Source organism: Herpailurus yagouaroundi, unplaced genomic scaffold (genome assembly GCF_014898765.1).
Source record: "Herpailurus yagouaroundi ecotype Mexico unplaced genomic scaffold, PumYag 165, whole genome shotgun sequence".
Taxonomy (NCBI): Eukaryota; Metazoa; Chordata; class Mammalia; order Carnivora; family Felidae; genus Herpailurus; species Herpailurus yagouaroundi.
In genome coordinates this window covers 33,789,149-33,801,011 of record NW_024412406.1, presented here as the reverse complement: position 1 = coordinate 33,801,011, position 11,863 = coordinate 33,789,149, and the positions used below count along the sequence as shown (strand labels likewise).

Sequence of the window (11,863 nt, the reverse complement as noted above, 5' to 3'; positions counted from 1 at the left end):
GAAACCCTTACTTAAGCCCCCTTCGATGATCAAGAGGGGAAGAGAAACAACTAAGAAAGAAACTTCAGAATGGAAACATTAGAATAAATCCATCTGAATTGCAAATAAGCCACAAGTTAAATTTACCTAAACGTATTTATTCTAGGCAGGATTCTCTGGTAGACACTGTAGGGAATTAAACCACAGACATCAGGTCACTATCCTAAATCAAAATGTTCAGTAACTCCACTACCACAACACAGCATCCACATAGGGTAACTCTAAGAGTGGGAAGAGCCCTATTGTAATTACACACACAACAGGACTGTCATCAGGACGGTACCATCAGGACTGTCCTGGGGGATCTGGAGCATGTGTTCTGCTGCTCTGCACAGTGTGTCTTCCCAGGCCGCCTCACAATATGCTCCCGTGCAAGGAACACACAACTTCTGTTTGGACAAACTTGCTATGCATTTAACTGGGGCTTCTGATTCCAGAGTCAGTATACAACGAGACCAAATCAGGGATGAAATAACAGGTAAAAATCAAGTAAAATGACATTTAAAGGAATCAAAGTAAACTTATTTGCAAAAACTCAGAAAACTGTAATAAAATCAGTGTCGAATGACACTAAGGCTTTAAGCTGACCTCCCTGCTTCTGTCCTCAGTGAACCAGTGATCAATCCTAATGATTCTACCTCTACAATCTCAGGACAGTTGTTGGAAATGGCCACTGTTTCTAAGGTTCCTCACTTGTTGAATCTGAATGCAGGAGAAAACTGGATAAGCTCAAACAAATTGCCTTTACTATTAATTACTGTACTATAGATGTTTTTTTAAAAAGAGCGTTCTGCAACTCTAATGAAAGTCCAAGCACATTCTTATTCACTCCTATTCTACACACACATACACACACACACACACACACACACACACACACACAGCCTTAATCTAGATGAACTTTGTCAATTTATAACTATTCTCCAAAAAAAGAGGACAGAACAAAAAAATGTGCACACTGCTTGCAAATATTTAAAAGTAACACTTCAGTAGGGGCACCTGGGTGGCTCAGTTGGTTAAGTGTACAACTTTGGCTCGGGTCATGATCTCATGGTCCATGAGTTTGAGCCCCACGTGGGGTTATATGCTGACAGCTCCGAGCCTGGATCCCACTTTGGATTCTGTGTTTCCCTCTCTCTCTGCCCCTCCTCCTCTACTCATTCTCTCTCAAAAATAAATAAACATTAAAAAAAAACTTAAAAAATAAATAAATAAATAAATAAAAAATAAAAGCAACACTTCAGTAAATAATTACAGCATCCTGTCTGTTAAAATGTCATTTCACCTATTCACTAAAACAAAAGAAAAAAGACAATATGACCTAACTATCTGCTACATTTTGATATTTGGACAGGTAACTTTTCTTAAAGTTCTAAATGTAGATCAAGTAAGGGTGCCTGGGTAGCTCAGTTGGTTAAGCGCCCAACTTCAGCTCAGGTCATGATCTCAACAGTTCATGAGATCAAGTCCCATGTCAGGCTCCACACTGATAGTGCAGAGCCTGCTTGGGATTCTCTCTCCCCTCCCCCCTACACTCACTCATTCTCTCTCTCTCTATCAAAATAAATAAATAAATAAAACTATAAACATAGATCACATATAACTAGACAATGCAAACATCAGGAAAAGAATCAACCATTACTCACCAATATTGTTTCTAATAAGGCGACAGTATCCTGACTTTCAAATTTCTTATTGTTAGTGAACCAGTGAATCAGTTGCATAACTAGTGGCTCATATAGTTGCCTCGTCACCTAAAGAAACAATACCATTAGAGTTTACTTTCTTCATGTTAAAGTAATTTTACATTGGATAGAGTTCTGTTTAAATGACAGGAAAAATTAAGTGATAATACTCCTATGGTTTTTTATTAGTTTTCTTGTTAAAATTCAATGAGGAACATGCTCTTTCTAGCTCCTTTTTCTCTTTTTCCTAGAATCCAGCAGAGAAAAATATGCATATTAAAACTTACTGTTCTTCTAATATGGAGGCAGATATTGTTGTTTTTTTAATATTTATCTTTATTTGATCCTAAACATGCATACAAGGTATTCTGGATCAGAGACATTATCATTATTCAGCTACAAAGCAAATAATGATCATGTTACTCCCTACATCCTGATTCACACCCTTGTGGTGACAAAAGTAAATCAGATCAATGCCCTACACAGACAAACTTCAAAACCTATTTCACAGAAGAGATATGGGAGAAAAAAGCACCTCTCCCATCCTGCCAAAAAAGAAGGAGTAAAATCTTTACTACTTGGAGCTGGGATGGAAAGGATCCTGGGTTCTTACTCCAACATTCTAGAATATAAACAGAGTTTCTCCAGGGGCAGAGAGCCTTGTGGGTCCCTGGCTTTTACAATCCAAGGAGTCTGACAGGCCTGGACTCCTTCCTTCTGAAGGGAAATAACCAGGGAGACAGTAGTTATCTTCCTGGAACCTGGGGAACTTAACCCAGTGGCCTCATCTGGTGTGACCATGTGAACATCTTGGGGAGATAAAAGAAGTATTCTTATCTTTTTGGAACACAGCAATTACCTAGACAAACGGTTACACATCAGATCCTCATTATACATGAAAAGTAAAAAGTTTATAGCAGAAGTGAAGGCAAACATTCCCTATCTTTATATCCTAAACATTTCTGTGTCTCAAAATACTAAGGCTCCTACAGAATGGGAGCCTACAGGCTCCCAAGAAATCTAGGGGAGTTTTATCTCCCCCACTGACACTGAGCTCAAGAATGAAGCACACTGGTGTGTATACCAGGCCAAAAATCAGGTGAAATGTCTTGGGATTCAGACGAAACACAGAGTCCTCTTGCACTTGGATACTTTTCCCCAAAAGAATAGCTTTCTAACCTTTGAAGCCATTTTAAGGATTAATCAAAGTAAAAGCTCTTACCTTTCTTTCAGTTTGAAAGTTTAACTGGTCTTAAAGCATTATTTTTTTTCCCCAAAAGAATTATACACTCTTATTCATACTACATATGAATTCACACAATTATTCACAAAATCATATATATGTGTCTGTGTGTACATATATATGCGTAGACACATGCATACAACACATATGTACACACACCTTACACAAATTATAGAAAATGTAGAAAACTATCCATCTGCAACCCTATATCCCAAAGGTAACCACTGTGAACATTCAGTATCACTGTTAACTTCCAAAATAATTTTTTAAACACATTTAAATATATGTATATGCACACTTAAAAAATAATACACATTTTTATAACCACTTTTCCTCTTAATGTTGAATATTTTTGTATAAATATATAAGTTATAACAGCATTTTTACTAGCTATCTGGTATCTTTTATGTAGACATACCATGACCAGTTGCCCAAATCCTATTACTAGAAATGCAGGTATTTTTCTTTTTCTTTTTTTTTTTAACGTTTATTTATTTTGAGAGAAAGTGCGAGCAGGGAAGGGGCAGAAAGAGAGGGAGACACAGAATCCAGAGCAGATTCAGGCTCTGAGCTGTCAGCACAGAGCCCGACACAGGGCTCGAACTCAAACCACAAGACCATGACCTGAGCCGAAGTCGGACGCGCAACTGACTGAGCCATCAAGGTGCCCCTAGAGATGCAGGCATTTCTAATTTGTGACTGTTCTAAAGAAATCATGGCAAAGTCCAATATACACTGGTCTGAGCACATCTCTAGTCAGGAAAGTGCTTGACCAGGGCTGCAGGTCACCCAGCGTTTTGTTCTGCTCACAGAGAACCTGTGCCCACCCACATTCTCTACAGCCACAACTCCCAAGGTCCTTTCCATCATGCTTGGCAACACTTACCATTGTCAATTTTTAAAATATTTTACAACAGCTGAAAATAATAGCATTTTAATTTCAATTTCCTTATTTACTAAAAAGATTGAATATTTTAAAATATATTTCATTGGCCATATGTATCTCTTCATTTATAAGCTGCCTATTTTTGTTCTTTACCTATTTGCTCATTTTTAAATCTTTTGTATCTTCAGTAGAATGTTACAAAAAAATTCCCCACATTATGTATACATTACAATTGTGAGTTTTGTGCCATTCAGTATTTTTAAACATTTATAAAGTCAAAACTATCAAGACATTAACATTTTTTTCTATATATCTGCTTTCTGTATTTTGTCGGAAAATCTCCACTTCTACGCAAAACTTTAGGGAAAGGCATGGAAGGCTGTCTACACTGTAACGATAATAAAATCCATCCAAGTAGCAGAAATCACATCCTGTACATAAAGAGTTTCTGAATGCTATGATCCTTTTTATAAGTAAAGCATATATGCACATTTGTAAAAACGTATTTTCACAAAGATCTGGGCATATATTCATGAAATTTTCAATAGAGGATAAAGTAGATTTTCCAGGGAAATAAGACTGGGAAAGGGGTGATGAGATGGAGGCTCACTTTTAGTTTCATGTGTTTCTATATTAAAAAACATATTTTATGGGGCGCCTGGGTGGCGCAGTCGGTTAAGCGTCCGACTTCAGCCAGGTCACGATCTCGCGGTCCGTGAGTTCGAGCCCCGCGTCGGGCTCTGGGCTGATGGCTCAGAGCCTGGAGCCTGTTTCCGATTCTGTGTCTCCCTCTCTCTCTGCCCCTCCCCCGTTCATACTCTGTCTCTCTCTGTCCCAAAAATAAATAAACGTTGAAAAAAAAATTAAAAAAATAAATAAAAATAAAAAACATGTTTTATCATGAAAAAGACCATTCCAATCCAAAGATACACATGGACAGACAGCATGCTGTAACTAATTACATTTTTCTGTAATATATTCATAGTTTGTTTATCCTTCTCTTAATTTGAATTAATTTTTCAGGTTAGTTGACTGGCCTAAGATTATTTATTAAATGATCCACTTCTAACTTAAAAGCCTCTTCTACCATATATACAATTTTGATGTACACACATGAACCCACTTGGCAGCCACAAGACCCTCCCACTGGTCTATCTCTGCCTAGCTCAACCCTATTATAAATAACATGGCTTTAGCATCTGCTAAAGCAAGACTTCCTTCACTACTCTACCCTTTCAAAATTGTTCTTGGTGAGGCTCAAGCAATTATTCTTTCAGATTACTTTTTAGGTTCAAAATGAAATTAATTATGAGCTTCCTGCTGGAATGGTACCGCACTTACTGATCAGGGAACAGCTGGTGTTTTTTCAATATTGATTCTTCTATCTCAGATACAGAGCATGCTCATTTTGTATTCATAAAACATATATTTACCTGACATATTAAAGTTCATTTATAGACATTTTATATATATTTTTGATACTGCTATGAGTAAGATACTGTAGACCTATTTTCAAAGTGATCAATCCTAATATTTAAGATAAATGAGAACACTGATATATGAGAATTTTGTTTTGTAATTCGTCAGTTTCTTCCTTTGTTAATTCCTACAGTTTATCGGTTGACACTCTTGGGCTTTCCAGGTTTAAAAAAAATTACATTCAAAATAATAATCTCTTCTTCCTTTCTAATGCCCTTGCCCTCAGGGAACTCACGGCCTGGTGAGAGGCCCAAATACTAACCACTGCAAATAACTAACTGAATGCACATGAAGCAATACTGAGCAACCACTCCACACTGCAGGCACTGCCCCTCAACAGGCCAACTCACTTCTCACCTTGGGCTTCTATCCTGGCCCCGGGCACAAGGCGGCATTAGTGCTTCATGCCTGGGGATGATTCAACTCTAGAATTCAGGGAGACATTCTTTTCATATTAAAGAGAACACTAAACTACTAATAGTTTCAGCAGGACAAACACCTTTGAGGGTTCTATGGAGGGAATCACTGCTTCTGAAATCCGTTTCTATGGTAAATTTCCAATTTTAACCAAACATCCTATTTAATCACAGCACATTTGAATACATTGCTGGATTGTATTCATTCATATATGTTGAAGAATTTTCCATTATATTTAGAAATGAGTTTTCTTGTTTTTAATAAATGATCTTTCATTTAGCTTCCTCTTTTGTGTGTGCATCCTGGTACCGAAGATATCGTAGCTTCATGAAATGAACTGAGAATTCTACTTTTTCCTGCTTCATGCAGCAATGGAGAATTTGCCACAAAGTCATCAGAAAGAGGCCACTTGTCATTATTTCCACTCTTTACATGGTTACTTGTCTCTTCTTCATTCCTAGAGACTGTTAAGTCCCTACATGAGGGCAGACTGCAAATTCAGCTTTAGATGCCTATACTATCAGCAACTATAAACTAGATCAGTGATTCATTCCCAAACTGTGGCACATTAAAAATCACCAGGAGAGCTTTTAAAAGTCCTGATCCCCAGTTCATACCCCTGAAGAATTAAATCACAGTTACAAGGGGCAGCGGCCAGGCAGCGGCATTTATGTTAAGATCCCCAGGGTATTCCAACCCGCAGCAAGCTTTGATGATCACTGAACAAGATCCAACTTTTTTAAGCTTTGCAACTGGGCCAGATTCAATGTCACTCACTTACCTGGTCTACATCACATGCAAGTTGAAGTAGCACAGGGAAAGTTCGCTTGTAGAGCTGGTACATGGGTGGGAAACCCTGACCACTTTCAGGCATCTGAGTGGCTTTTCCCAACATAAACATAACTATGCTGTGTAAAAGTTCACAAGCTGCAACCTAAAACAAGCCAGGAGTTCAACAAGTTTAAGTTTCCAGGTTTACAAGAGAAGAATATTTTGAAATGTTACTCAACTTAGCCCTTTAAAAACAAAAACTTCTGTAGCAGGTAACTATCATTCCCAAATATAAATTAACTGGAAGCAGCACTTCTTGCATAAAACTAATGCTTCTGTGCACTTTGATCTGCATCCAAGAGGTAAGAATGAAAACTTAAACGATTTAGACAAACTGGGAATGGTACCTTCAAAGAAATATGTTTCATTGCTACCATTATCACAGAACTTTACTTCATTTGTCAGCACATTTTTAACCTTCACTTTTAGTAAATATATTTTTAAAACATTTTTTGGAAATTTACAAATGAATTTCATAAAAACTTGAGATTATCTGTTTCTAACCTCCCAAGTTAAGGTGATAATAATGGTGCACAAATTGGAAATAAGTTTTAAGTACCCTTTGTACTGCATTTTCTATTCTAGACAGTTTTTTGGTATATTAGTGTTTTGCCAGGTTATTATCTACTAAGATTTACGTCTATTTTTTATTAGTAACATCTACTTCTGATAATTAGGTCACTAATTGCTATATTACAGAATATACAGAATTAATAATATTGGAATGTCTGAAATATATTATCTATTTCCAAACAAATACAGGTCTTAAAAAGCATAGATTATAAATAAAATAATAAAAAATGAAAGTACTTTAGTTTGTCTGTCACTAGCTGAAAGAGCTAACTCTGTGACCCGAGGCAAGAACACATCCAGATAAATGACAGGCTTCATTTCTATAAATGGTACTGCAAAACTGAGTCTTTTTTCTCTGTCCCATGCCACATATTTCTTCTTCATTTCATCTGAGGATGTGGCTGTTAAAAAAAAAAGGAAGAGCATGTTTTCATTCAAAATCTTTCTAACATCAATTGCTCTACAATTCATTAGTGAAAGTAGAATGCTTTTATACTTTTAACACATCATTCATCTTTCCTTTTTTGTTTTTACTTCAGACATGTACATGCCATTACATTATCACTGACATACTATTTTTAACTTTGATTTAAAGTAAAATTATTTTTAAGCAAGTTTAATAGTCCGGAATGTTTAGTTTCCATTTTCAGTAAGAATTATTTTAGGTGTTATGTGGAAAAATGATAAATGGACAATAAAAATCTCCCCTTTGTAAACATTTATTTTCCCAACGTAGGTTCTAACTTCCTAAATAACCAAAAGTCATTAGTATACTTAATATGAAAGATCAAAACTAAAAATACAGATGAATTTTTAGTAATCTAAAATGCTGATTCTGATAGGAAAAAAACACTCTAAATAAATATCCAAATATTAAGAACATCAGAATTTTCAAAGATTAACTTTGAATTCCTGACACAATGTATAATATTAAAAGTGTCACATTAGATTCTGTTTCGAAATGGAAAATGTGTTTAACAAACCAGACTAGAACATCTTGTCAACGAGTATTGAGTTATCCAGATTGCATGGGTATTGTCAAAACATTTCATTTGGCAAAATATTATTCTTTGTAATCTCACTTGAAAATATATAAATCACATATAGGAGCAAATACTACAATATACCATGATCTGTATATACTCAAAGTACAAATACATCTACAGAGATAAATTTATTTTAAAGGAAAGTTTACCTGTTAGGAGATTTTTGTTTATTTGTCCTCCCAGAAAGCCAAGCATTTGTACTACTCTAATCCTTATTTCTTCTAAGGACGGTACTTCATTCTGCAAATTTGAACAATAATACACATGTGATGATAACGGAATTAAAGATTAAGAGAATTATGAGAAGAAAAAAACGAATTTATGACCCTCTCTGTTATTAATTTCTTTCAATGGTTCATTATATCCTATACAGTACTGCTGTAAATATTACTGCAAATTCATGGAAAGAAGTCACATCTTTTCCAGTTTTGCAGTCAGATGTCCATTTCCAAGGCCAGTGGTCACAAAGTTTTGGCAGGATCCTTTACACCCTTAAAAAATACTGAGGATCCCCAAAGGACTTTTGTTTAAGTGGGTCACGTTTATTGATAATTTCTCCTACTAGAAGTTAAAACCTTGAAATTATTTATTGTTTTATTTAAAAATACGAAACCCAGGGGTGCCTGGGTGGCTCAGCTGGTTGAAAGTCTGACTCCTGATTTCGGCTCAGGTCATGATCTCAGTTTGTGAGATCCAGCCCCACGTTGGACTCTGTGCTGACAGCGTGGAGCCTGCTGGTGATGCTCTCTCTCCCTCTCTGTGCCCCTCCCCTGCTCGCATCCTCTCTCTCTGTCTCAAAGTAAATAAACAAAACAAATAAACAAACAAAAAAAAACCCCACTGAAACCCATTACATGTTAACAAATGACATATTTTTAGGAAAAGTAATTACATTTTCCAAATAAAACAAAAAACCTCAGGAAGGTGACACTGTTTCACACTTGTGCAAATCTCTTTACTGTGTGTCTCACTAGGAAACAACTATAGTGATATGTTGTTAGGCCACACTTGTAAGATGGAGGAGTGTTTTCATAGTCTTTTTAGATAAGAGCTTGATACAAATTGAACAAGTCAAAATTTCTCCTTTTTTTTAAATTCTTTTAAGCTTATTTACTTTGAAAGAGGGAGAGAATGAGCAGAGGAGGGGCAGAGAGAGAGGGAAAGAGAGAGAGAATCCCAAGCAGTCTCTGCATGGTCAGCACAGAGCCTGATGCGGGGCTGGAAGTCATGAACCGTGAGATCATGACCTAGGCTGAAACCAAGAATCAGACGCTCAATTGACTGAGCCACCCAGACGCACCCCCCCCCCGCCCCCGCCCCGGTTATTTCTTAGTTACAATGTGGAATCTGAAACCTTACCAATGAATTTGATGTAGTCTGTTATATTAAAATCCACTGGTCTATCCTGCACTTCAAGTGGATTTTTTTTACCTATGCATGACTTGGTAACATAATGTACTGGGTGATGTGAAAATACTGGTTTACTGGGTTATGCAGATCTTACAAATGTTGACACATTTCATTATATATGCAAAAAAATCACATTGGTTAATATCAACAATATTATCAGAAAACTCTTTAAGTATTAAAAAGCTGTCAAGTTCACGGTGACGGTTTCAAGTTTTCCAAAATTTAATTTTTGTTTAAAACCTTACAATTTTATCATTGGCAACAAATACTCTCAGATGTTTTCTTTGAAGTGACAGTCTCGCTCTATTTTAGATAAAATCTCTGCCAAATACCGAACAGCCACAGTTTGTCAGTTGTTCTTTCAAGTAAAAATGGTGTTCCTGAAAAAGTGCCTACTTTAGCTCACAGCTCAAAACATCACAAAGTGCTTTTCCTAAAGACAACTGCCACACTGCACTATGCAACAGACTGCTTTATGCACACTTCCTGTTTCATCACACAGAACATTAAGAAGACATGTGTTCAAGGGTCAAGATTTAATAAAGTGCTTAGGAATGAACAGTGTTACCCGTCATTACACCATAGTGCAAATGTCAATGAGTAAAAATAGCTTTGGCCTTGCACCCTGGAACCCACAGAGTCCTCACATCAAGAACCACTCTCCTAATGAGAAATTGTATATCTGTAAAGAAGTTTTATTTGTAAAACCAGAAATATGCTCAAGTAATTTTATTTTGTTTTATTTATATGCGATAAAAGAATTTAAATATTTTAGACAGCCATCTCCAGTTCTACGCAGTGTCTCAATCAAAAGCTGTCAAAAATAACGAGGTGGAGGAATTTACCCTAGAGCTTACATTATCAGTTCTAGACATTAAAAGTTTTTCAAATTTTAATTTTCACTCGATACCTAAAATAGGTATTTTCTCTATAGTCCCTTTTCTCTCTTTATTCTTTGTTTCCTATTACATCATAAGCCACATCTCAAAAACCTAATCTCAAGAAATCATCACCAAAAAAACATAAACCCTGGCATCAATTAAACTTGACAAAAAAATATATTTAAGGCCTAAATGAATCAATCTTACATATCCATAATATCGATATTATGATTGCTTACTGAAGATGATCCATATTACTTTCTTTCAGCCACTAAATATATTTGAAGGTAAAGAAAACAAGAAAACACAATCAAGACAATAAACCAGATAGTTAATATTTCTTACATTTTTATGGCTAAAAATACACTGAAACTATTTCTATACTGTTCTCTACTTTATAGATAAGAATAACTAACATTTTAAACAAAGATTTTTACTCTTCATAAGTTTAGAATCTGATCTCTCCATTGTTTAAGGTAAAGAATATACAAAGGATTTCTTACCAATGAAATGTTCTTTGTCTTTTTCAGATGCTTTAACACAACTTTATTAAATCCTTTCTGGGCAGCCCGAGAAAGTGCTGACACTTCCCAGTTCTTGGTCTCATCTATCAACAGTAAACAAAAATAAATTTCAAATAGCATCCACTCATTTATTTGATGCACACTAGGGAGTACACAGAATACTGCCAAATAGAGACATTAAAATCCTAATTTTAATTATGATTAAAATATTAAGTTTCTACAACAAAAATAATTAATAATGGTTGTCCTGGTTTTAAATATCATTGTCTACTAAAAGAAACATGGTTCCTTGAAGAAGTGGCTAACTCCAGACATTGGGTAGACCTATATTTATAAGAGGAGCCTGAATCACCTTTTTGGTTCTAGGAAGGAGCTGCTTGAAGCAGCCAATTCCCACTCCTTACATGGAAGCCAAATCTGGAACAATCTGAGCATAAAAATGAAAAACAAAGATAAAAGACTAGAGCCACTGGAAAAATAAAAATCCACAAGTTCCTACTAATATAAAGAAGTGAGAAAATGAAGTAACTTCTTACAATAGAATGCCAACTAGTATGATGGAATGATGGAGTCAGAAAATCACTATTTTCCAACCATCACAGTAGTAAGAGATTCAGGAAGAATAATCAAGGGATACTCGTGAGGAGCAAGAATATTTACAGTTGTGAAGTATCTCTCCATAAAAATTTTTTAAAATGATTACAAACTTAGAGAAAATTTTGAAGTATGGAAAAAACATACTTTTCTTTCCTGAACCATTTAAGAGTAAGTTACCAGCCTGATGCCCCACCACTCCTCAATACTTTAGCTATGTTTGATACAAGGACATTCTCCTACATGACAGTCATT

General features: G+C 35.7%; 1 protein-coding gene across 3 annotated transcripts in view; it reads right to left on the bottom strand.

The window, feature by feature from the left end:
* The window catches only part of PRKDC (protein kinase, DNA-activated, catalytic subunit), a 203,611-nt gene that overhangs the window by 151,055 nt on the left and 40,693 nt on the right, over positions 1 to 11,863 (bottom strand). For all 3 annotated transcript variants that reach the window (XM_040487835.1, XM_040487836.1, XM_040487837.1), the window contains 5 exons: positions 10,994 to 11,097; positions 8,349 to 8,439; positions 7,391 to 7,554; positions 6,531 to 6,683; positions 1,686 to 1,793 (listed from right to left, as the gene is read on the bottom strand). In XM_040487835.1, the coding sequence (XP_040343769.1) occupies positions 1,686 to 1,793; positions 6,531 to 6,683; positions 7,391 to 7,554; positions 8,349 to 8,439; positions 10,994 to 11,097 (620 nt within the window). The remainder of the gene's footprint in view (positions 1 to 1,685; positions 1,794 to 6,530; positions 6,684 to 7,390; positions 7,555 to 8,348; positions 8,440 to 10,993; positions 11,098 to 11,863) is intronic.